We start from the raw sequence: 27,263 nt of genomic DNA on the forward strand, positions 1-27,263 counted from the left end.
GCTGGGAGGTTGGACCCAGCTGGTGCGAGGCCGGCAGATATTAACCGTGTGTCCAAGTGCCACACATCTACCTGCACACACACACACACACACACACACACACACACACACACACACACACACACACACACACACAGCCGCCTACACGCAGACAGGGAAGGTCAATGGTCCGCGGACTTTTCTCCACCATGCCGCATAATATGGTAAGACATAACATTTCAAAGTGGGATGGATTTCTTGGAGCACTGAATTATTGATTGCTCGAAAATATTGTATAAAAAGTCTGGTGTAAATAAATATGAGGACAAGCAGAACGGTCAAAGGTAAGGTCAGTGCAGAGATGAACCCCTGAAGTGTTCCACAAATACACTATTTCTTCCAACACTGGCATCACATGCACAATTATGTACAAGGACTGCTGGCTATGTTACATAAATGAGAGTCATTTCGACTGACTCCTGCTTTTAAGTAGGACACACCGTTCACAATGATACACTGTAGCAGCACATCATTTCAAATGAATCACTCTATACCTGTAACACATATTTATACCTGTAACACATACGCCATGGCTTTTAAATCTTGAGTCCACTCAAGCTTTTAACTTTCTCATACATCTCCTTTCATACTGATTAAGGTGTCAGAATAAAAGTTCACACATGTAATTCCTCTGGTTGTCTTATTACATTTTGAATTCATTTTCCAGTCTGCCCTGAATGGTGATTTCATTTGGGCTCTAAGTATTTTTGGGTAGACATTTTTCTTTCCAAAAGAAACGCCTATAATAACCTTTTCTTTCTATTGTGACGTTTGATGAATAGCTTTGCTTTAGCGACCCAGCTAATATTCCAGCTTCCACTTGACACTGAAACTTGCTCCTGTTTAAATCTGCACACATTTTCATGCTTAGCATCCAGTTGCTTTTATACCAGTGTGTGTGTTTGTGTGTGTGTGACATTTGTCTTTGTCTCTTTCTGTCCTTTTAAATCAGTCGTGATTGAACCGTTGCACAGCGATTTTGTTCACGTACAACACAACCCTTTTGTAAAGAGGACTTCTCGACACCCTAAAAGCATGAAAGAGGACTAAAAAATGTAGAGTGTGTGACTGTAACAAATCACGCTTTAGAGGCAGGCGATCCCAATTCTCTGGTAAGTGAATGAGGAACCTTAACACCAAAAAAAAATAAAAAAATAAATAAAAAAGTCATATTCAGCTGGTTTCACATTTATACCTCCTCTCCCCTTTTACCAGCCTCGGTATGTATTCTCTTCTTTTTGTCTTTCTTATGTTTGGTTCAATTTGTGTTAACTTCAATTTATAACATTAATTTGAGGTATTTTATTATTTTACTGACACATTTTATTTATTGCGACCCTGAAATGTGTTTTAAAGAACTTTGTACCTTTGGGCTGTGTATATACATTTTAATATTCCATCCATCCATCCATCATCAACCGCTTATTCTGTATTCAGGGTAAGTTTAACATTGCTTCCATTATTATTTACCTATTACTTTGTCAAGGCTTTAAATGAACAGCTTTGAGACATCTTAATGTGGTAAACTACATTAGACTAAATTAAAACGTTAAAAACAAATTTTAAATACAGTTTAAAGAAACTATCTTCTTCTCTGCTTGTAGAAAGTATACTTTTTTACCCCCTTTGTGACAAAACAAGACAATCATAAGAGAATAAGAGGGGGTTGTTTATTTGATGACGCGTCTGTGGCGTTTAATCATTGTCTAAACCACGTTTTTGAACATCATTTCCTCCCCAGTCATATGACAGCCCAGACAAACCGGCGGAAAAGAAGCGTCAGTGCTTTCTTCAGTGCTGTGCGCAGACAGCGCAGACTGCTGGTCCGCCTCATCCGGGTTCCTACACAAAGTACGTTAGCGGCGTTGGTGAATGCTGAGCCTTCCTTACGTCGACGTAGACCAGACGGAGGGGCGGGGGTAGGGAGGGGGGGGGTTCTCTTTTTTTGGTACCGAGCGAAGAGGAGATGCACACGGCACTCGAGTGAGGTAACTATATAAAAACCCATTTGTTGTCATTCACTCCCACAACATGGACCCAGGCGGCGTTTGCAACACCGCGGCGAGGCTAATAGCCGCCATTGTGAACATGTGTTGCGGACTCTCACACAGCGCGATGTTGTCGTTGCTCTTTCGGGTGCTGTGAGCTAATTTCCTAGGAGTCGTGTGCTAGCTAACAGTTAGCTGGTTGAATTGTTGCCTTCCTCTTCGGGGGCTAGCTGCCGTTAGCATGTTAGCCCCCCCGTTCGAAAGGGGCGATTCCAACTAAACAAACGCGGGGGGGCTGGTTGTGTGTACTCTTGGGTAGCTAACGAGGGGTGAGGGAGGCTTTATGTCAGACGACTTGTTGTGTGCTGGCGACATTATTATGTGGTCGGTTTTAAACCGCTGTGTGGATGCAGACACGTTTCAATGAGTGGGGAGAGTGGCGCCTCACTGTTGCATTATGCGCACCACGTGCACTGTCCAAGCCCCCCCCCCCTCCCCTCCTCCGGTGACCGAGCCCCCCCCATACATGAGTATATATGAGACTGGGGTTTGACATTTCTCTGCATTAAAAGTGCATGTGAAACACCCCTCCCATTTTTATTTATTTATTATTTTATTAGTTATGGAGAACATAGCAGCAGGTGTTTTTGGTCATATGCAAATTTGACATTTCAAGTCTTATTGTCTCCTCTTATAAATATTCAATAGGTTTATTGTAACATAGTACATACAATACAGTATAAACAATGCAATGCTTGGTGCAGGATTCCCATGGGTTGGCATTTCTGATATATCTGGGAATTTAAAAAAAAAGTATTATCCAGAGATTCATAAAAATCACACACCAGTTATGTGAATGTGCAGTTATTTGAGCTCCTGGCACTGAATTTAGGCTTCATTTGAATTTTGCAGATAAAATGCGGTCATTTATATAGCTTTTTTTTGGCCTGCATCACGGTATTAACTGCCCCCAGGTGTAGAGAATGTTCAGCTTCAGCGTTGACGTAATAATTCACTATGGCAATTTAAATTGATTTGTGCCACGCATGTAATTTGTGCCTCCATAGACGGCGAGTGGATGAATAATGCACGTCTCTTACACTGTTGAAGATAACCAAATTACGTTTTCGAGTGCTGTACAGTTAACACACATGCTGTGGGACCAGGGGCTCAGTTAATGAAGCTTATTCTTTTTTCAGACTTGACAGAATACATGTACGTACAGGCAGAGTGGTGGTGGTCAACATGACTATTAAACCGGCCTTCACGGCTGATATCTGTGGAATTCCCCTTTAAGAGTTTAGCAGGGTTTCCAAACTTTATTTACAACATACCAGTACCGCTTTATGATTACAGCATGCAGCTTTCAAGTGTTGCTAAAGGACATTATGTACAGGCGTACATAAAACTCTTGATGATGTAATGTAGTGAACGGCCTGCAAAGTGATGCAGAGCAGTGTCGAGGCTCGGCACACCTTTGCAGATGCGACCTTGTGAATTTATCTGTTCTTTCATGTCTTTCATACGCTGCTGCTAAAAAAAAAAGTCTTATGTTTTGGTCTGAGCTTGGCTTTGCTGAACATCTAAAGTGGGCATGTAGAAAACCCCGGCTTGTGTTCTATTTCCAAATTGTTTTGTTGCTTGTTTTTGGATTAGACCGGGATACAAAGGAAGCAGACACAATGAAGGCAGGATTGCAGCGGCCGTGTCCCGGCTTGGGAGGGTTTTTTTTTTTGTTGTTGTTAAAACTGGATAGATTTGTGTTGTTTCAGGTCAAGGGAGGACAATAGAAGGGCTTTATACTGAGCCATACTGATGCTGACATCAACCCTAAAATCCAAGAACGACCTCCCAACCGCTGATGTGATCAAACAAACCAAATCGCCCTAACGTCTGGGTGATGTGTGTCGTGTATAAAAACGGCTTTTGGCAATTTATTCGCTGATATTACCGTCCGTCCTGTCATTGGACCTTTTTTTTGGTTCCGTGTCATTACTCCGACTGTCACAAAAAAGCCACGTCAGATGTAGTCTACGAACTTTAAAGGAGTCATCACCTGGAAATCGCAATTTCTCTTGTTAAAACATGCATATCTGTGTTTGACCTCAGTTGAAACTTGCCTGAAAGGCTGGAGTTTGAAAGTGGCGCCGTTTTTTCGCTTCTGCTCTTTTTCCGAACAGGAATAGCACACAAGGGTGTGCATTCCTAAAGCACGAGATTTTGATTCTGCGCCTTCGGTGACGTCACCGTGGCGGCTACTTGCATAAGCCCACCCCTCTTTCACCACCCAACCCCGCCCCGTCCGCTACCTGAAATCGCCGAAGCGCCGCCATTATGTTTTGGAGTCTGCATGCAGGCAAGCCCCCCCGGCTCTGTCCTTCCTGCGGCGAATCAACGCGCGCCTCATTACATATTATACAATGCACATCCGGACCAGTCAAAACCTCGCGCGTAATCTCGCGTGATAAAATCGCGGTACGAAAAAGGGTCAGAACAAGCTCAATGTTTGATTAAAATTTTTATTTTTTTTTCTAATAAGTTTTACGAATTGATCCAAAGCGATCCAAGGGGGGCTGGATACGTATAAAACCAGGTGATGACTCCTTTAAACAAAGGCTTTAGAGATGTACACAAACACATACGAGTGGGAGGTTTTAGACCTTTTCATCTTCATCTAACCTTTACAGTACAACGCCTTGGAGAAACTGTTTTCCTAGAAGAACTGTGTAGATATGGGCCTGGCTGCTTGTTTTAGTCCTTAACATGTGCAATCTGCTGTGCATGCAACGCCATTCCCAAACTCCTGCTGTTTATGTTAGTTAATCTTTTATCATGCAGACAGGAGATAGCCATGAGTCATGCATGTTAACAAATACATCCTCTTTGCTCGGGAACGTCTTTCTGAATAACAGCCTGAGGACAGTCTACATTAGGCATCGCGTTAATGTGCAGATGCATTGTTCCCACCGACATTAAAGCTAAACCCCGAGTCGGAGCACATACCTCTGTACTGTATGTCGGGATAAGCCTGCAGGATGAGGCACGGGTCAGTCCAGATCAGTCCTGACATAGGTGAGCTTAGATGTTTCTAAGGGACATTCCACTGTTTAATACAGGGAGGTCAGGGATATAAACTGGTGATATATTTCACACATTCCTATTTGCTGCTGTACGTCGAGGTAAAATGGGCAGACTGTCCTCCCAGTAGTACAAGTACACTTGTAGCTACACACACACACCATGAGTTGCTGGTCAGGTGCTCTCTGTCTGCTAAAACACACATCCCCTCCCTGTGCCTCCCCTCCTCCTTGTACAAATTGGTTAAGTCACTGGACTCAAACCTCAAAACCTTCACTTCGGTTACTTACGTTGGTGCCGGACCGGAACCGGCGTGACCTCAGCTCCCGGCCTTTTCGGCTTACTTGTGACTAGAGGTAAGCATCGCCCTGTTTTTTTGCCACACTGTTGCTTCTTTGACATCGACTCGGATGATTTTTTAATTTATTTTTTGTGTGCACTTTGATGGTGAACATGCTTCCAGGTCAACGGAGCATCAGGCACACACCTGCACCCGCAGCTCCTCGACTCCGGGTAGAGCATCTTCCCTCGGGCGCAAGTGGTATTTGTTTTCGTGCGAAGGACTGTTTGCGTTGTTTTTTTAATTCTAACCTTTGTTTGTCATGGTGTGCCAATGGCCTAATTAGAACACAGGTTGCAGGGTTTATCAGCTGAACATTTGTATATCTTTAACTTTTATGAGTAGTCATACTATAATAATAATAATAATAATAATTATTATAACTGTTCTCATATAGCACATTTAAAACCAACAGTTTACAAAGTGCTTTTGACAGTAGAATATAAATATGGTCGGGTACACAAATACAGACATGTTTTTTAGGGAGTTTTTGAGGTCCAGAGAAAGAGGATGTTGTAGAGATGGTACAGCCCTCTGAGGCACATCTATGGTTTGAACTCAGTAAGACTGGACCTCATATTCATTTGGTGACCAAATGGTTGCCACTTGTCCTGAGTCGACTATAATGAGCGCTATTGTCAGGCTGGCTGTTCACAGGCTTTCTACAAATTGACTGTGGGGTACGGCTGGTACTCGAGTCAGGAGACCTGCGGGAGACGTACCACACGGCTCATGACAAATTCCACAGAATAGCTACCCTTGATCAAAGGATTGCCGGGTTGACGTGTCGAAATGACCGCCTTGATCACTGTTTTTTTCTTCTTTGCTTCTGTAAGTGTTTTGCAGCAGTAGTGGGTGCTTGTTTGCGCAATTACAAATAGTACTCTATCTGTAAACATGTGTACTTGCTTGTTTTGCGGGCGGTTGAGCTCAGCTGCCATGATCTCACGTTCTGTCTGCCAGCGTTGGTAACGTCTCACGGTTCAGCCTCACCACTGGTGAATGAATGCTTAGGAAAACAGCTGACAGCCTCTTATTTCTCAAACTGGCTTTAGTGGAACGTCACTTGTCTCATCCGTCCCTTACTTTCCTGAATTTCATGATCCAGGAGCAGACGTGGTCCTTTCGAAGGCTCTTCCACACCACCTTGTTGGGTCTGGACTGACTTTTTTTCTTTTTCTTGAACCGGAGCAAAAGTACAGGTGTGAAACTTCCCGCCAAACTTTGGTCCGACTCAAAGTCTCGATCCAGATCGAATTGAACCATACTGTGTTTGTTAGTGTGACAGGATTCATTTGAATGTGTTGCAAGACAAAGATACAGACAACTGTCTGGGAGGGAGACATTTAAGGGAAACTTTGCCCATTTTTCACCAGCTCCATGCTTGCCACCGCCCCCGAGCTTCCCGCTCACCCACCTGCAATAATAAAGAGATTGCGTTGATAGCAGGCGTGTCTGGGTCTTCCTCGGCAACAGGTCTAGCTTGATATACTGGATCCACATCATGTTAATGGCATGTGCACTATTATGGCGAAGAGGACAGCCCTGGCACCCCACTGGGTGTAAAAATAGCCCCGCTTTGAAGCCATGCAATGTGCAAACAAAACAAAAAACGGATAAAATGCATACAGTATTACAAAAACATGACCCTTGGTTCGGACTTTCAGGTGTGAAAAGACCCGTCTTTGCTCCCTTCACACCTCGCTCTATTGAGAAACCCTCCACTCCGACATGTTTGGTTTTATCCTCCAACTCAAGCACATATTGTCTTCTTCCTCCCCACTAACTTTTGGTTTGTTCCCTGACTTCAGTGTCCAGACTGACTCTCTCCCACATCTATCTTATTTAAAACACGATTGTAATGCACATTAAACCAACCATTAAACGAAAGCTGTAATGCTGGTATAAATTAGGATCAGTAGCAAAAAGAAAACACTTATTTATCTCATTTCCTTTTTTGTGTTATTGTTTTGATGAGATGGATGTGTTTGGTCTCGTGAGAATCATATGATATAGCTTAAGGGCCAAAGGGCCTTTTTTTTTTTTTTTTTAAGAGAGAGAGAGAGAAATAACAGTTTCTGTTGTTTTCACCAAACTGGAAAAGACATGGGGAGATATTAATGGTTTCACAAATTATTACAGGTTTTTATAATTGTGTAACATTATACACCGCTTTATGTACCATTGTGGTGGAATTTTGTCATTTTAAGGGGCAAGGCCATTTGGCCTTCGCTTTCATTTTTTTTTAGGGGCACCAAGGCCATTGAGTAAAAAGAGATGGTTTTACCTTTCAGATTAATACCATAACATCCTAATTCATAACAAAACATGAATTATGTATTCAAATATTTGTAATACCAATATCAAGTTAATGTTACATTGTTTTTTTTTTATCTTACAAAGGAATTACTACTTGAAAGCAATAAAACATTCTGTATGAAATCTTTATATCTATAAAGATGCACAAGCACATACGTGGGTAGGCAATATGGACATGACTTTAATGGATAGGCAGTCCCTCCCATTATCGCTCAGTGTTCAACTCTCCCCCTGCTATTGAGCCGGTTTATGACTGAACATACTGTTGATGACTCTGTAGGACACAGCGGGATTCTGGGTCGGGCTTCAGACTCGTGGTGTGAGCGGAACCGGAACCGGACCGGTACTTTTATAATAAAAATGTCACTATCTGCTAAATCCGCTGCCTGCCCGCTCGTGTTGACTACAAACATGCGCGCACACCGGAGCGGAACCGGACCGGCACTTTTATAATACAAATGCCGCCGTGTGCTTTCACTGCCCGCTCGCTCAGCTCCACTCGGGTGGCTGTACTTAACGTTCTTCTTGCATGTGATGTTGATACTTCACCTGCGCGGCTCGCAAAGTCGAGCAATCGCTCTGATCCACAGACACGGGGCTAGCTGACTGCGCGCATGAGGGTGGCTGTAATTCCATAAAAGCGTCACTAGCGTTGTTTACACTAGAACTTTCACAGGGGCACAAAGGCCACCTCGGTCGTACATTGAACATTTTTTCACAGGGCATCAAGGCCAAAGACCCGTTGTGAAATTACCACCCTGGTGGTGAACGTTTTTGCAAGCTTTAGCAAAAAGGAGTTTTTATACTTCTCATTCCAACTTTTGTAGAGCTTAGAGTGAACTCCTTTACATTTGGGCACAACCATAGATCACAGACCTTACAGAGAGAGCAGGCAGGCCACAGCAGGATGAACAGTGTGGGTTCGTGAGCAGGTTTGGACGTGTTTATTTGTGCTTTAGGACGAAACGATCAGAAAAAGATTGTATGGCAGGTCCCTCTCTTCATTCAGTATCTAGCTAGCTCGACCACCAAGGCCTTGCCTTGCCTACAAACCGCGACCTACAATGTGACTACATAATCTTTAGATGCTGCCGTTGACGCCCTGCTTATCATAATAATTATAATGATAATATCCTCAGGAGGTGTAATTACATATAAAGATGATGATTAGATGCATATGGTTGGACAGGGCGTTGTTGTGGTGTAATGAAGGCCTGAGGCATCTTCCTGAAGTGGTGGCCAAACTACAAAAATGATGAGAATGTCCGACTCAAGCCCGCTTTTAAACACATTTTCCCGATCAGTATTTCTGCGGATGAGTCATTTTCAATCATGTTTGCGTGATACAGGTTGATTTAAATATTTTTTTTGTTGAGGAGAGTGCTTGAAGGTAGTGTGTTCCCGTAGCAATGCTATGGTTATAAACGTAATTAAATATGCGAATGAGGTATCATGCATAGACCGCGTTGATACAGGTATCCCACACATTTGACGTATAAAACCTGGTGACAAAGAGCTTGTCACGTCATCGTTACCGTTTGACCCAGCGTCTCACTGGTCTGTCCGTTGTCTTATATTCCCAGAGTGCGTGTTTCAGAAGAGTTGGAAACCCCCCGTTATACAGCAGCATCAGGACTGGGGGCCAAGCAGGAGGAACCGTATCACGGTGAGTGAGATGAGAGGATTACTGACTTGTCTTCTGTTGAAATCAATTGTTGATGAACTCCACTAAGATCCCTTTTTTTCTAATAGAAACAAACAGTTGGGCCTGTTGTGCAGTTCACTGGATATTGGTTTTTATTTCTTAGAATGTGAAGTTGTACAAATAAAGTGATACTCAATCTCAATTCAGAGACAGAGAGAGAAACAATGTGATTAAACTCACTGTAAAAATAGTTTTTTCCCCCCCATAAATGTCAACAAGCACAACAAAGGCTCCAATCAGGAAAACACAGCAGGCTCTATTGCTGCTTCGAGGGTGTGCTCTTAGTGTTAGGTCCCGGTCTTACAGCCCCCCCCAACCTGTCTTCTGTGAGGTTCATAGGTCACTACTGCCTCATGCTTAAAAACACTGTCTCTTCGACAGCCGTGAAGTAGTAACCACTCCTCATGTCTGCAGCCTTGAGTCAGAGCGGCATCATTCTGTTTCACGGCCAATCTTAATTTCACACCCGTTCAAGGGGCGCCCAGCGGTAAGTAGCCCGGCTGCCACTTTCTAAATGGAACTTGTGAATGAAGTCAGTGTTACGCTGGGGATTTGTATCCCTCGCCACAATGTTTATTGATTAGTTTACAACCTTTTTTTTGTTATTTAAAGGTGTCGGATTGAACCATGCAGTTCATCACCTGGACGATAAATGTGCAACAGTTGGTTCGTAATTGTAGTTTCAGGGACAGAACACGATCGGTAATATGACATAATATTAAGTAATAAACTTTGCTTTGTTCTATGGCGAGAGGGAAGTCCGTAACGAGCGTATAGTCATCAGCTGATAAGACGCTGATGTCGTCTGTGCCGGTGATCAAGGCTTCCAAGAATAAACAAAGGCTTTGTTTCTGAAGCTCTTTGAATTGAAAGCCTCTGTAAAGATGTTTAGTGAGATGAAGACGAATACTTTATAGCCAACGCTTTGCATCATTTTAGACCGGTTTATTGTTGCTTTCCCTCCAATCAGTAACACGAGTCCATTGGAAGTCTTATCAGCAATGTGTTGTGGTATGAAATGAAGCCCTTGTGTGGCGTTATTTAAGTGATCCTCGCTTCTTGCGGGTTTCAACCAAATCAATGCAGATATACTGTGCTCTTTTATGTTTGTTTTTGTTGCTCCCAAAAGCCTTCACTGTGCAATCCTTGGCCTCGTCAGCTGTGAGGAGCATCTATCACCCCATCTCTTGTTTTTACCATTTAGCCAACTATATGTAGCCTGCACAACACCATTCTTATTCCCTGGAGATGAGCACGCTGTAACTCCGGTCTAAACTTCCCTAACAAGCTGCCTGCCGAAGACCTTTTGTGTTTGTAGTCCCTGCTGTGTGTGTGTGTGTGTGTGTGTGTGTGTGTGTGTGTGCCATCTTATCGTTATCCAGCAGTATTCCTCTCCCTGACCCTTCTCCCCCCCTCCACCCTCCACCCCTCCACCGCCCACGGGTTTCGCAAGAGACCTTATGAGGATCATTTGACTGGAATGATATTGCTGCTTCAGGCTTTTTTGAGAGTGGGGGGGCAAAACAAGCTATTTATTACACGAGTCTCAGTGGAGAGTCGTCTCCAGAAGGCTCCCTGCTTCAGTGAGCAGATCCGTTATGCTAAGCTAAAGGTAGCAGCGTAGGTGGTTTGAATGCAGCGTTTCGCTGTGTGTGTTTGTGTTTATTGTGTTGCACTGTGAGTGTCGGTGCATCATTGCTGGGGAAACTCTTGTTGGGCTTTGTGAGGCCGATGTTGATCATTGATTTAAGCCAGCGGATGATAATAAAATAACATTTTACTTGCTTTACACACCTGATAGAAATGACAAACAGGATGCAAGTTACAGTTGCCATTGATCAATCCAACCATTTAAAACAGACGTCTTCAACATTGTTCCCCTAGGCCTATAGTGAGACCGTGGAGGGATCCTATTACATATCATATAAAATTGTGTTGCTTATTAAACCGGTCATGCTGTAATGATGCTACTATGCTAAGCCACTGAAATAATAATTGTTGGCAGATTCATTTACAGAACATTTTATTCTATATTCTATATTCTACATCACAATTTCACCTTTTAACATTGAATAAATTTGGAAGATTCACATTTTCTCATGATCATCAATGTGTATTTTTGGACATATTTCCATTTTTGGAAGATTAAAGCTTGGGATCAAATAATTTCCGGGACCCCCTGCAGTAACTCTGCGGACCCCCTGTTGAAGATCTCTGATCTAAAAAGTGACACCAAGAAAGCAATCCTCCAAAAACCTGCTTTCATTTGTGAAATCGGTTTGAAATTCTCACTCATCAGGCACATAAACTCACCAGCTGTCTACGTGATGTTTACTTAATAATGATGTTTACTTTGCTTATTTTCTATGTGATAAAATTCTGCTGCTTTCCTGTTTTGGGCAGGGGACCAGAAGTAAGGGGACAATGCGAGTCCACGTCCACACCAAGTTCTGTTTCCTGTGCGTGCTCACCTTCCTCTTCCATCAATGCAACCACTGTCACGGCGAAGGGCACGGCCATCAGCATGGTGGACATCACCATGACGACAATGCCCACAGCGACCTACAGATCTCCGAGGCGCCGTACGAGAGAGGAGCCACTTTGCCCCCGGACTCGAAGAGTCCTCAAGGCCAGACTCTCGAGGAGGAGCAGCGCTTCTACATCCAGCAGCTGTTCAGGCGTTACGGCCAGAAAGACCGGCTGGATTTCCAGGGATTTCAGAGCCTGCTCATTAGCTTGGGTCTGGGTGAAGTGAAGGTGGTAGACGTAGACCATGAGGAGCTGGGCCACGACCACGTAGCCCACCTGGACCTGGTGGACTTGCAGGAGGGGCTTCACGGGCATTCGTCTGCCCACGAGGAGCACGGCCAAGGCCACGGTCACGGTCACAAGCACGGTCACCCCCACCACAAGCCCGGCTCCCACCACCCTCACACAGAACAGGTCCCCACAGGGTGCACCCAGGACCCCACTGCTGCCAGTCCAGCTGCTGGGCCACCCACGGGACATGACCACAAAGGTGACGCAGAACACGATCACGCCGACGGTAGCGACCACAAACATTCTGATGGCCATGTGCAGGACACTCACGGTCACACTCACGGTCAGGATCACGATCACGGTCAGGATCACGATCACGATCATGATCATGGTCAGGATCACGGTCAGGATCATGATCACGGTCAGGATCACGGTCATGATCACGGTCAGGATCACGGTCAGGATCACGATCATGATCACGGTCACGACCACGCACACGACAGAGAGCACAATCACGAGCCGGTACAGGTGCGCTCGAAGGACGTGTCATCTCAACACCATGGCAACCACGACCACAGTAACCATGACCACAGTGACCATGACCACAATGACCACGACCACATTGACCACGACCACAGCGACCACGACCACAGCGACCACGACCACAGCGATCATGACCACAGCGATCATGACCACAGCGATCACGACCACCACGACCACAATCACGTCCCCGAAGTCCAAACGGTCGCCAACGTCCCCCTCCTCAGCCAGGGACAGCAGCCCTCGGCCCCGTCGGAGCCATCCCAGGTCTCTCAAGTGCCGCCATCCTCTACCAACGCCACCACAGAGAGTCGGCCCAAGAATCATAGAAGGTCAAACAGGGCCAGAGGACAACGGGGGCGAAACAAAACCCCGTCGCCTGTCCCGTCGCCCGTCACGTCACCTGTCCCGTCTGAGTCCGACGACCACGACCATCAAGCTGACGGCGACCACGGTCACAGACATTCTCACAAAGAGAAGAGAGAAGCACCAGCCGACCCCGCCGCCAGGCCCACTTTGCCGGTCCCAGTCTTGCCGGGCCACATAGAAGGATTGTCTCATCAGCACGGGGAGGTAGGACCAGTTTAGCTTTAGATGCTCCACTTCAAGAACTGAGTTAAAAAAGAAATGGTTATCTGATACAGGAGAAATCATCTGAAGTATATGTGTTAGTAAATTAGCTTCGCTACATACACAGAATAGTGTTGTAGACATTTTGAGTATTTCTTGTCACTACTACACCTTATAAAGTTCCTTTTTAACGTTGAGTTTCATAGAAATTACAGAAACATCTCCGTATTTCAATCATTAAGTCACTTTGCTTTTACAGCCACCTTTCAAGTTTACACAGGTGAGTACTTGATATGCAGACGATACATTTTGTGTGGAGATGGTTCACAGTATTGACAATTTTAGTTTTTTATTATTATTCCAGATGTTACACGTAGGCATGGGATGACTGATTGAAAGACTGACATTGGCAAATAATTGCGATTTACGATATTATCTTGATAATCAAGCAAAACATACATTTTGTCAAACAAATATTTTTATTGCGTCCCAGATAAGATGCATCATTTATTGTATACTGTATTTTGTAAATGGGCCTTATTTTTCACTTTTTTTTGCCATGATATTGAGCTCGACAGCTTTTTCACAGTGAGTCACGATTATCCCGATATCGCAAATTCACCACAGTGAACTTATTGTGAGTGTTATAATTAAAATAAAATCCTATCCGGTGGCCGGTGGTTCCTTCCTCCTTCCTACCCTCAACACCGTCTCCGTCTCCTTCCAGTGTTTGAACCTGACCCAGCTCCTCGGCTACTACGGCCTGACCCCCGAAACGCTCATCTCCCCCAGCCAGTTCACCTACCTGTGTCCCGCCCTGCTCTACCAGATAGAGAGTCGCGTCTGCATCCGCCATTACCACCAGATGGACGTGCATCAGGAAGCCATAGAGGAAGTCAGTTCTGGTAAGAGCCTGGTATCTCACGAACTTATTCAAAGAAACAAACAAGAGCATAAAGTATGTGAGACCTCGTTAAAGGTTTTACTGCCGACTCTGTCAGGTTGTTGTTGTCAGTATTCTAATTTCTTATAATTTTCCTGCAAGGCATGTTTTACAGTGAGAATGAGTGTGAAGGGTCTAACCTCATTTTGCATGTTAGGGGTTTGAGATTTGCCCAATCTGCATTAAGAGCCTGCAGCTAACCGATCTGCATATAATGAATTGCATTAACGGCATGCAAACAAGAGTCCAGTCTTCCTCAGCAACGCCCTTTTGTCTTGTGATGTTTGCACCCAGTCTTGTTGTTATCATGTGTCTTTAATGAAGACAAAAACATCTGCTGGGCTGTTCAGATTGGGAACCGACCGGCATCCTGTTGTAAACGAGATTTCAGATCTTTTTGTGTTCCAATGGATTTTAAAGATCGATAGCTCACTTCACCGCAGCACAACACAAGTGCAATGACGAGATAACGGCAGTGTTCAATCTCTGTGTGATCTTTCTCACTGATATTCTGGCCAAACAGAGTCACAACGGACTTTGTTTGAGTAACAAATCAAGTACATTTACCTTTTAAGCACATCAGGTGATGTCGTCATGACTGTGTCGCCAAACAGCCACTTTATCTTAAAAAAAGAGAGGAAGAAAGAAATAAAACCCTGAGAAGGTGAGATATTAATGAAACATTAAATTGTATGTTCTATTGAAATAATTTATTTGTAAGCGCTGCGTTTTTGCAAAATCTGGGTTAAGATTCAATATATTGCGATACTGGAAATGTAATTTTGGGAAAACCTCTCTCTCCGTTAAACATAATAATTAATAATTTCACACACAGCCGAAGAGTAACGTGACGAGTTTATGAAAGTGGGGAAAAAGTGGCCTGTAAGTTACTGTCTCTATCCGATGCCAGATCCTGTGCAGGAACCCCACAGGGGCATCGCTGTATAAATCATCGGGTTTATAATGTGATTCTATCAGGATGTAGAACCTGCAGCTACTCTCTCAGGGAGGGGGGCAGACCTGCATAATGGAACGTTTATTGAAATAATCAAGCCCCTGGTTTAAAGTGATGATAATTGAAGTTCACTATGAATTGTAGCCATAATCCACCCGAGTATCCCCACTCTTTTCTCATTCTCACACTAAAAAACAAACCTCAGCACAAGTTTATTCTGCTGCTCACAGACCAAACACGTAGGCTGCTCTTTGATCGCGATAGCACTTGGCCAGGTATGAAACCACACATTACCACAGACTTATCTTATCGGAGTGCCACCACCTTTGTTTACACTCGAACCTCGTTTCTGTTCACATCTGCAGACTTGTGGAAAGCTGCTAGATGTGAGGAGTCTAGCTCCACAGTCGGTCTGGGACTAAATGATTCACTCAGCGGCCCAATGAGAGATGCACAGGGAGAACAAAGGGTCACCCCCCCCCCACTCATTTTATCGGCTGTTCTTATACTCAAACCTCAAACAAAAGTAGAAAACACTCTCTGTAGAGCGATTGTGCTATACTGTCCCAAACATCTAATGGGCGGAGGAAAGAAAACGTTGGCTATTTTTAGATGCGATCGGGGACGCAGCGAGTATTTTAGCATAATCATGAGTTGACTAATTATTTCCGTCAATCACAAGTCCCAGTGTGCATAATGCATAACCAATGGCCATCAGCGGGAGCTGATAAGCGGTGAATATATCTATAAAAATAACAGTGAAAGTGTCAGCTCGGCATGTCACTGTGTGTACGGGGCTGTAATCACCGGGGGAAATGAGTGTTTGCCACATCACATCCAGCTCTTAATAGAATATATCCTGTGATGTGATCGACACTCTGAATCTTTCACTCACTTTTCTTTCAAACAGCGATCTCTCGTCTTTCAGTTTGTCTTCCAAAACCCCTGAAATTGCTAACGGCCAAAAAGTAAAACTCAGAATGAGTCCGCGAAATCGGCTATAAATGAGTGAAGGTCAGCGTAAAGCCCCGCCCCTGGACCGCCGTTTATGAGGATGTAAAATATAAAATCAGTGTTTTTAAAGTTAATGAGTTACAGGCCGTGAAATAAAGGTCATAAAGCCATAAAAAGCTGGCTGCAAAAACTAGTAATCGCAAGAAAACAGCAGTCGAAAAGGCTGCTTTTTCTCTGTGTGTGTGCGCGTGTGTGTGTGTGTGTGTGTGTGTGTGTGTGTGTGTGTGTGTGTGTGTGTGTGTGTGTGTGTGTGTGTGTGTGTGTGGGTTGTGTGTGTGTGTGTGTGTGTGTGTGTGTGTGTGTGTGTGTGTGTGTGTGTGGTTGTGTGTGTGTGTGTGTGTGTGTGTGCGTGTGTGTGTGTGTGTGTGTGTGTGTGGGTGTGTGTGTGTGTGTGTGTGTGTGTGTGGTGGTCAAACATGTAAATCTGGAGGAATTGATCACACGTGGCCACCTGGAATGAAATGCACCATAAACCCTGCGTGATAATCAATCTGTGCGTGCTGCACTTACACCTGCTACACATGTCGTGTTGTGTTTTACGCCTGTGGTGTTAATTGGATTTTAGTTTTCTTGTACGTTGTGCAGTTAAGAAGTTTGTCAGCGTGGCGACTCCGGGGTCACACGATGTTCTGCACAGCCTGATTTGTTTTTAATTAGAGATGAAAAATGACATTTTTTATGAAAAAATTAGACGCAAAAGTTGTATTTTTGTAGGGGGGAGGGTGGTGATATTTTAGGATGGAATAACGCCGTCAAAGCAGCAGGTTCTTCAGTTCAACCGTGAGATTGGCTGAATCCTCCCAACTGGACGCCCTCTTAAATCTTTAATTATTAAACACACACCCCCCCGCCGAGACACCTGTATCACACGTGCCTCGGGCCGGCAGTGTGCCACCGCTGAAAGACGGCCATAAAAATGGTAATGACGATGAGGAACGCAGCAGGAACGAGTCAAAAGGGCAGGAATGACTCCTCATTAGAGGGAGACGCCAGAAGCCGCTGGATTGTCTTTGCGATTGTGCACCATGAGTCAACCGTAGGCATCGCCGCACGCCGCCCAGCTACCTCTCGTTTACCTCCCGCCGGCCTCCACGGGGGAGCTGGGGAGAAAATTTGCAGTTGGTTCCCACTCCCCTCTCCCCTCTCTCTTTTTTTATTTTTTTTATTTTATTTTTTTTTTTGCGCTGTGCCAATTAGGAGAGCCTTAGCGACACCCAGGGCTATTTCTCTGAGCCACAGCTCACAGGAGACGCGTAATTGGAGGGAGAGACACAGACCAGTGGGTCTCCTCTTCCTCTGTCTGTCCCCCCCCCCACACCTCCGCGTCGACGCACGGAAACCACGTAAGGGTAACGAGATCGAGGAGTAGATGAGCTGTGTGAGTGTGAAGGACCCGCGGCGTCTGGCTGATGTTCAGTTGACTCTCAGGGCGACGCGTCGTTCCGCCCGATTCCACAAATAAGAAAGTCAGTCAGCTGGAGCACCTTTTTTTTTTGCTTTTGTGAGGCGTATTGAAAAGGTGGGGAGGAGAGACGGCTAGGACGAGGACACGAATTCAGCCTGTCCTCCCTCATGACGAGGTTCTCTGCAGCAGAAAGCAGCCGTGTGGGCTTGGATGTTTATTTCTGTTGACTGCGGGTCATTTTACTAAAAAATCTGTACACATAGCAGTATTATAGCAGTAAATACATGCTCAGAAGAAAATGTATGAACTTACATGATTATTTGTATAAAAACCACTAAAGTTTTTCCATTAAAAATAGTCAGAAATATTGCATATATAATCCACAGTAAACCCAGTTTGGATGTCTAATTTAAATGCATATTAACATTTATTTTGCATATTATATGTGTGTTGCAGGATGCTAAAGTGTCTTGTCTAATAGCCACCAGGGGGCGACTCCTCTGGCTGCAAAAAGAAGTGAAAATTAGCCCAGTTCTCTCCTGATTTATCACCTCAGTAAACACTGTAAATAAGAGTGCATGGCCTCTATTTCTAGTTTTCTGTGACCTCCACATCCACCGGATCTCCACCCAATTTAACACTTAGCGGAGATTGTGTAGCGATGAACACCATCATCAAATCCACCCAAACCAAATTGTTTTTTTTTTTTGAGTGCAGATAACCTGTGAATTCAGGGCTCAGGGAGCGAGCTTTCCTAAAAGCTAATGACAAAGACGGCTGCAATCAGCACTGAAGCATCAGACCCTCTTCAGTTAACATATCTCCCCCAGGAGGAACTGCAGCCTCCTGTTTTTGAGAGAGACTGCAGCCGGGGGGGGGGGAGGATATTTCTTTTGCTATGTTTTTTAATCCTACAGCTGGGTAATGGGACAGTAACAGCTTGATTCAGTCTCTCTAAAGACCACTCCGTCAGGCGTAAGACATGTTTCAGATCATCTCTTCACAAGCGACACCACCTGGGGCCGATTAGACGAGGAGAGGAAGTGTGTCTGCTCGTGTGATTTTTACTGTTATGAGTCATTCCTTCCCTTTGGCTAGATGGCGGCTTTGGTTCTTTTGTTTGGATGAATTAAGCTACATCAGCGTGCTGGTTTATAGGGGTGACCCCCAGAATAGTCGACATGAACCATCCTCATCCAGTCTTTCTCTTCCTCGTCGACTGTCCCGTCGTTTCCCTTCTCGCTACGATGGCGGAGAAAGGACGGGACGTTCTGCTCATTTCTTTTCAGCCACAAAGCAAGCAGGCAGGAACTGTGTCTGTGTCTATAAATCTGTGCTCGGTGTCAGTAGGTCTACTGTGGACTCACAAACAAACTGTCCATTGTTCTGAAACAACAGCTCAATGAAAGCAGCAAGTGTCTCAGCCAATAATGATGTTCTGTAGATACTAAAAAAAAGCCAACGTTTAAGTGCCTTTAAGCTGCATTCTCTCTGCTGGCCATCAGGGGGCGACTCCTCTCTGGTTGTATAGAAGTTAATGAGAAAATGACCCAAATTCTCATTTGATGTATTAAATCAGAAAACATGATGATTCAAGTCTTCTTCAATCCAGCATGATGTTCATTTAGTACATTATGGTCCATTTAGAGTCCACCAGACCAGAAAGCAGGGGAGGCTTTAGGGGGCGGGGCTACCTTGTGATTGACAGGTCCGATGTAGAACTTGAGGCTTCAAAAACCCCACAAACCAACTTGTGACTTCAAGATAACTATTTAAAAAAAAGGAAAAGGCATGATTCGACGATACTTGAATGCATCCTGAGTACATTGGGGGTTAATTAATGTCCCAGGGTCAAACCGAGCCAATGAATGTGTTCATAACCAGCTGAATCTGTGAGGGACATAAACCGTCCAGGACTGCATGTTCTGTTTGTGGTGACTTCCTCCTGGAATACCTCGCTGTGAGTCTGTCCGTCTGCATCACACTCACGCTGCGTTTTAGTCCCACGCCACCAGCTCTGGTGTGACATTGAATTTCATACGACATTAAACATTTGGTCCGTGAATATTTCCTGTTTTGAAACGCGTCCCGGGCTGACAGTTTAAATGATAGTGCACCTTTCCTCCCCTCTCTCCTGCTTCGTGTCTGCGACCTTGAATGAAAAATGAGGCGAGTCTAAAAAATTCTGCTGAAGTGTCACTCCACATCTCTTTGCTTTCCGGCGCCGCGTGTCATCACAAGGACACGTGGACGTATAATCCCCGGGAGGACGGTGCTTTTGGACTGTGGACACGTAGAGGAAATAATCCGTCTTTTCCCCGTCTCCGTCTACAGTGTGGGTGTGGCTGTGGGGCTTCGTGTCCATCACCATCATCAGCCTGCTGTCTCTGCTGGGCGTGGTGCTCGTACCCATCCTCAAACAGTCCTGCTTCAAGTTCCTGCTCACCTTCCTGGTGGCGCTGGCGGTCGGCACGCTCAGCGGCGACGCCCTCCTTCACCTGCTGCCTCACGTGAGTACGCCAGACGTTTGACGTTCAGCCTTTTTGGGGAGCAGTCGCAGAGTGGATTTGGGAGAACTCTACACCACAAAATCAGGGCCAATATATTGACTTAACTTAACCTAAATTTCACTTTTTTTTGCAAAGAAGAAGAGCTTAAAGTAACTTTTACAAAGTCTTAATGTTAGGGTTAGCAGGAAACCCTAACCCTAAGCAGGAAAGTCAATAATCCATAATACATTATTATTTTTTTGGTTGGGGGAAATATTTCCACATTTTTTATAAATATCAAAAAAATCATACAGATAGGAATTGGTTTGAAGGATTTGAAGGAAGAATTCTTATTATATTTCAATTCAAAATAGAGGGTGGTTTAATAATCGTGACCCTCTGATTCGCTGGTCGATCCCAACTGGAGCATCAACTTCTCCCACGCGGCTCGATCCATTCTCGCTCTCAGCGGGGGGGGATTCGACCCGCGTGACTCTCGGAAATGAAACCTTCGTACCGGTGAATGACGACTCCCTCACCGCCATCCTTCTCTTCCCCGTCTACAGTCTCAAGGGCAGCACGACCACGGCGAGCCCGGCAAGAGCAAGGACGTCGACATGGCGACGGAGTTTGACGGAGTGTGGAAGGGCCTAACGGCGCTGGCCGGCATCTACCTCCTCTTCATCATCGAACACTGTATCGGCATGTTTAAGCACTACAAAGACCACAAGGTGAGGGGAGGCCGGACCTGACAAAGTGTCTGAAAACAGTCGTTTAATGCTGTTTTTCAGACACTATATTCTCACCAGAAGGCGTGGGACAATATGAAAAATGAATGTGTCATATTATCCAGAGAGTAATCAAGATAAGGTTAAAACTCGATCGCACATAATCATATAAAATAACATTTGAAAGAGTGACCTTTTCTGATTATTCCTGGAGGCCTATTTTTAAGTTTTTTAATCAGCCACTGATGGAAAAGAAACAGAAAGTTTGAGTTACTATGACAACAAGTGAAAACCACCGCTAGCATCTTAGCCTAACTGCCCGATCAATAAACACCCATAAGATGAAAGTTTGGGCCATATAAATGAAACCAACAATAACCATCACCCTAAGGACCTTAACGAGGCGTTAATCTTTTAATTAGAAAAATAAATGCATAGATCCATAAATTCCGGTTGTTAGCGTAAAGATATGACTTTATAAACTCGTTAATATTCTACTTTTTTCTCGTAAATTTGCTACTTTATAATCTTGTAAATTTGTGACTTTCTTCTCTGAATATTGCCCCCCTCTCTCAGCTCCGTTATTATTATTTTTCATACAGTCGTACTTATCTACCATGATAGTGAGCTTTTTCAATTCACTCACAGCGATATAGAAAATAATGGAATTTCAGTGTTTTTCAAATCGATCCAGGATTAAATCCTGGATCTTCCCTCCTCACAAGCTTTTCCCGTATTCCTTGAGTTGTCTTCTGTTGCTGTTATTGCATTTCTGTGGACAGCCCGTAACGTCTCTCTGCTCACAGGCCATGAAGAAGGCGAGCGAGGAGGGCAAGATCGGCAGGAAGTTGTCGGATCACAAACTAAACCGGCGCTCTGATGCCGAGTGGCTCCACCTGAAGCCGCTCAACGAAGGTGAGGAAGCGTTCGGTCGTCTCCGAAGCGGCTCGCCGCCGCCACCGCCGGCCCCTAACGTCTCCTCCCCTCCCCTCCAGACCCCGACAGCACCGCCGTCTCCTGCGACAACGGTCACAACGACACGCAGCTCTCAGAGCTCCAGCCGCCCGACTCGCCCACCACCAAGACGCCGCTGGCTCGCACAAACGCCTCGCCGCACCGCCAGTCGCCCACCAAGGACAACGGGCGCAAGGCCAAGCGCCACGGACACTCGCACGGCCACGGCCACTCGCACGGCGGGAACTGCCACTCGGACCAGGAGATGAAGGACGCCGGCATCGCCAGCATCGCCTGGATGGTCATCATGGGCGACGGCATGCACAACTTCAGCGACGGCCTCGCTATAGGTAACATGTCTGTGGTTAGTCTGCAGGGACCCCTTCAGGGAAATCAGGAATCCCCAGTACTCCAATAACGGACGTTTGATGACCTTAGCTCAAGGTCATGAATAAATAAAATAAATGTTCAGGAGCACAGAATCCAGGAAGTCACTGTGCCTGGCCAAGGCTAGCAGTTTCCCCCTGTTTCCAGTCTTTGTGCTAAGCTAATTAGCCCTCGCTTCACATTTACTGGACACCACACTAAATGGGATGAAACACATTTGGGTTAAACTAACGCAGCAAAAAACCAGCATAAAAAAAGGTATCTGATGTTTAGTATTCTGTTTCCTTCTTTCCTAACGTTCCCCGAACTCATCGTCTCTGCAGGCGCAGCGTTCAGCGCGAACATGACCGGAGGCATCAGCACGTCGGTCGCCGTTTTCTGCCATGAATTACCTCATGAACTCGGTAAGTGGAGTGCAACAAAAGACCAACCAAAACAAAGTAATTTCCTCATTTCATTCAACAAGTAGAACAACGGTGTGTTGTTGAGGCTCATTCCCTTCTCTCGGACGAGAACTTAAATCCGAGGGCGATCACACGACCCTTCGCTCCCTCGGAAACTTGTTAAAAACCCCGGCGTTGTCGATAACCGTCACTCTTCTTCCTCACTCTGGGAAAAATGTCCTTTTTTTCCACCTCCGATTAATAGCTTTTCGCCTGACAGCAGCGAAATGGCTTGTCAACGTGTCTGTCAGTGAAGATGATGTACTGCGCCTGGCACACATTGTTCAACACAGTCAGGCTCAAAGGCGGCGGCGGGCGGCGCCGCAGCTGCCGGTGCGTTCATTCTCATTCGGATCGCTTCCCTCCAAGGACCCGTTTGACTCAATTTGAACATTTCTTTTTGTTTGGTGTATTTTTTTCTAAACTCCACAATGCTTTCCTGTTTGTTTATAGCGAGTGGAAGAGGTGGCGGGGGGGAGGCAGACAATGGGGCCGTCCACAGTAGATCAGGACTAATGATGTCTTGTCGAGGTGCAGCTTCCACGCCTCGTTTGTGTGCGTGATGAATAGAGCGGCGGCGGGTTACGGCGGAGTGAATAATGGGGCCGGTCCGTTGGCCTGCCTGCTCCCCCTCGTGTTGACCAGCAGCATCCTCTCCTGCTGCTGTCGTCAGAAAATGAAAAGCGTCGACGTGAGAAAATGATGAAACACGTTTGGGTTTAACCAACGCTGCAAACACCTGCTTGAAAGTCGCATTTAGCCCAACACTGGCTGCATCTGCGAGGCTTCGCGGTTGTACGGGAGGCAGCTTTGATTCCAGTCCAAACTTTTTGTGTCTCCCGTTTTTCGACTCGGTCGCATCGCCGATTTCCAGATGGTTGACTCCCCCCCCCCCCCGTCTCAAGCGGCATGTGGAAGATTTGCGAGATCAGTCTCTGCTCGTGTTATTTCACATTTCCTGTTGATTCGGTTCCCGCTCTTCAGGAGCACTTTGCCGCCGAGCCTTCGGGGGCCCCGTAGGGCCTCTTGTCAGACAAAGCCAGCAGTTTGACGAGTGCACCCCCTCAGCTCCTCAACACAAAAAGCTCCCCCCCTCCCTCGCCTGGCAGCTGGATGGCAGAGATGATGATTATGAGGGTTCTTTAACCACCCAGAGTGAAGCTAATTGGCAGTGATGGGTGTGTTAATTGCGGTAGATGAGGTGGCGGCAGGCGTGTCTGACTGGAACCGATTGGAACCACGAAAGACAGGAAACGTGAGAAAAAAAAAAGTGAGGTGCGGTCTCTCTTTAACCCCCCCCTCGTTCCTTTTCTCCGGGTTTGATTGATGGATGAGAGCAGAGTGGTAATATATTCATTGAGGTAATTAGCAAGAAAAAAGAGGCCGCTTGTTACACGGCGCAGGAAATGTAGGCCACCCCCCTTCTCAGTATTCATCCCTCTCTCCAAATCCAGGGCGTTTCCGCTGAGACTTGGGCCTCTTCCCGCATTGAGCCCCGGCAATGATTGAAGAGGCCGGCGAGGCGGCGGCGTGCATGTGGAATCAGAAGTGTATCAGGAGGGAGTTTTGAGGACACGTTTCTTAGAAAGCTGCGCGTTCGCTTTGGAACGAGTTCACCTTCGCCGGACCCAAAGATTTAAAAATCAAACTATTCAGCAAAGGGAATTAGACACCGATGTTACTTTTTAACCAAGCGAAGGGGATTCATGAAGGGGCGGGATGAGAGAGGGGTGCATCATGGGAATGGCTTTAACGGCGCGTCTCTCCCGACAGGTGACTTTGCGGTGCTGCTGAAAGCCGGGATGTCAGTGAAGCAGGCCATCGCCTACAACCTGCTGTCCGCCCTCATGGCGTACGTCGGCATGGTGATCGGCACGGCCGTGGGCCAGTACACACACAACGTCACCAGCTGGATCTTCGCCATCACGGCCGGCATGTTCCTCTACGTGGCCCTGGTGGATATGGTGAGTTGGCACATCAACATCAGTTTAACTTCCACTCCTGTCCTCTCTCTCTCTCTCGCTCTGCCTCCTCATCTGCAATGCTAATCCCAGGAAGTCCGTTTTTAAACCCGACCGCCGCTTTCTCTTTTTGGAAACAGCTGCCAGAGATGCTTCACGGGGACAGCGAGGACCACAAGCGCTGCCAGCTGGGACACTTTATCCTGCAGAACCTGGGCCTGCTGACCGGGTTCGGCATCATGCTGCTCATCGCCATCTTCGAGGACCGCATCGTTTTCGATTTTGGCTTTTAGTCAGGGGAGGGGAGGGGGGAGTGATGGGAGGGGAGAGCTGGATGTATCAGTATTGTTCTTCTTGGCCTTAAAATGCTTTGTTTGCAACGTAACGGCCCCGGTCTCGCATGCAACGTGGGTCCCGTTCATGGCCAGTGCCTCCATTCCAAACATGCGGCGGCGGCGGCGGCTTATGCATATCTCATGACTCTGCCAGTGATGTTTACACTCGGCCCCTCCATTACCTCTCCTCTGTCAGCTCCAATCTGTCTGCTCCATGTGAAGCAAAAAAAAAAACACACACGGCCGATGGAAAGAGGAGCGAGGCTGAACACAAACCAGAGAACACCTCCTCAGCCCCTCCCCCATCCAAAAAACACACAACAAGGAGCTGCAGGCGTGGAGGTGGATGCAGGAAGTGCGTTTTCGTAAAGAGAGCTGTCACAGCCCATAACCCCGCCTCTGCATCGTCACCTGTCGTTAGCGTGTCGTCGTCGTACAGCCGCACCTCCTCAGCGCCTGCCGCCGCGTCCCATTAGCCACGCCTCGCACATCTGTGGCGCACGCCGCCTTTCACCCGCCATCCATCATCGACTTCCGATGCCATCTCTCCGTCTTCGTGCCGAAGCTCCGCCCACTGGAGGGGCACCACCCGCCGCCGCCGCCTTCAGCTAGCTCACTACATCTGGGAGAAAGCGTCTAGCTCGCTCGACTTCAGGATGCGTTGACGGCTTTTAGCGGCAGCGTCAAAACAAGAAAAGGTGTCGCGTCCCACTTTGCGTGCCGGATCGGCTCAAGTGTTTTTGTTTTTGTTCCCTCGCTGCAACAGAGTCCAGTTTATTGTCCATTCTGATCTTCGAGATTCTTAAAACCTTTTTGTAGTTCATAGATATCTCTAACACAGCTGCCAAAGCCTTAACAAATTAGCATTTACATTTTTTTTTTAAAGAAACTAGATGTCAACGAATCATTTTCTGTTCTTTAAAGGTTTTGACAATCTGTAGCCGTTCAATCCGTGTTGTTGGGCTTTTTACATGAAATCTGTCTTCATAGGAATCAGCAGCTTAAAAAACAAATGTGAAAAGCCAACTCTTCTGGTGTCAGAAGGTGTTGTAGTTTACTAGATTCATAGGGTGCCTCTTTGAGTTCCTAAAAGGTGCTTTTGCCCTGCAGTGGACATTCAATTACAGTTTCATTGTCACACAGTGCAGATTTTTCTTGATGTACTGTAAATACAAGAGGTCTTTATAGCGTCAGTAGTCGAGCTGCTAAAAGCTGTTTTTTTGTGTGTTGCTGCTAATTGATAGTTTTAAAAAAGTACTTTTGTCAACTAATTCACTTCCTGACAGGCAGACAGATCGAGCAGAAGACATTGCTCTTGCATCGCATCAGAACATTAGAAGCATTCCCTGCACTTGTAATAAACCGGTTTAACCCGAGTAATCCAAACCGTAGCAGAAAAAAAGATTATTTTGTGTTTTACGAGCATTCCCGCGCGTTAAGTGTCGGGAGGGTGTACGTTTTTTCGTCAACCTGCTGACTGCCAAAACCGCCCCCCCCCCCCCCCCTCCAAATGTTTTTTTAGTGGCTGGTGCTCGACATCATCGCCCCCCCCCCCCCTACATTCCATTGGCTGTCCTGCAGCTCACCCTGCTAAGCTAGCGAGGCTAGCTTCAGCTGCTGGAGCACACAGATGATGTGTGTGGCTTCTTTATCCTGTCACTGTGTGACATCCATCGTCGTATGTCTCAACTGGCTGTAAGTCCCCGTCAGTCACATTGAAGTCATGTTTATTGATCCGTGGGAATCATGCATGGAGCATGAGTGAAACGGTACAGACGTCGTCGCGTCGAGTGTGAATTTTGTTTTCATTCTTTGTATCGCAACGTTTAAACACCATCGACAACCTTTGTTACCTTTTTTTAAAAATGAAATGTGTGAAGATCACGAGGAGTCCTTTGGGGCGTCGTGTTACTGATGTTGTGTATTTTTACAGGCATTGTTTCATCTTACGTTCAACGGGACCCTGAATGCATCATTCTGTTCAAACACAAAGCAAAGTTCATCTTTGATGACTGTTTGACAGTTATTCAGTTGTTTCCTACAACACTTTGTTTTTTGTCTGTATTTCTCATCTAATTACAATTAGTGACACGACGCTCCAAACGTTTCTTCACTGTTTATTGGGCAAAAAAAAAAAAAAGAATAGTAAAATGAAGGTCTATGATTTTTCTAATTTTTGCTTTGTTGTCTGTATATTTGTTTAGTAATCTGGGTATAAAATGCAAAAAGTGTGACATTCTTGCCGTTTGCCTTGTCTGTGCAATCTCCCCGTTATTAAGGAAGGAAAATAAACTCTGAAAATGGTTCACA

General features: G+C 45.8%; 1 protein-coding gene across 2 annotated transcripts; it reads left to right on the plus strand.

Moving 5' to 3' along the window:
• Positions 1–1,994: 1,994 nt before the first annotated feature.
• slc39a10 (solute carrier family 39 member 10) lies at positions 1,995–27,263 on the plus strand. 2 transcript variants are annotated; one of them, XM_084023610.1, is made up of 11 exons: positions 1,995–2,027; positions 9,348–9,430; positions 11,873–13,342; positions 14,067–14,244; positions 19,991–20,166; positions 20,712–20,876; positions 21,680–21,788; positions 21,869–22,177; positions 22,538–22,618; positions 24,431–24,621; positions 24,759–27,263. In XM_084023610.1, exons 3-11 carry the CDS (start codon positions 11,894–11,896, stop codon positions 24,909–24,911), a joined length of 2,811 nt encoding a protein of 936 aa, XP_083879736.1. In that variant the 5' UTR covers positions 1,995–2,027; positions 9,348–9,430; positions 11,873–11,893; the 3' UTR covers positions 24,912–27,263. The 2 variants fall into 2 exon arrangements, with proteins under 2 accessions (XP_083879736.1, XP_083879737.1); XM_084023611.1 differs by lacking the exon at positions 1,995–2,027 and having other exon boundaries at positions 9,348–9,429; positions 11,869–13,342.

This window comes from Eutrigla gurnardus (assembly GCF_963514095.1).
Source record: "Eutrigla gurnardus genome assembly, chromosome: 12".
Classification (NCBI taxonomy): domain Eukaryota; kingdom Metazoa; phylum Chordata; class Actinopteri; order Perciformes; family Triglidae; genus Eutrigla; species Eutrigla gurnardus.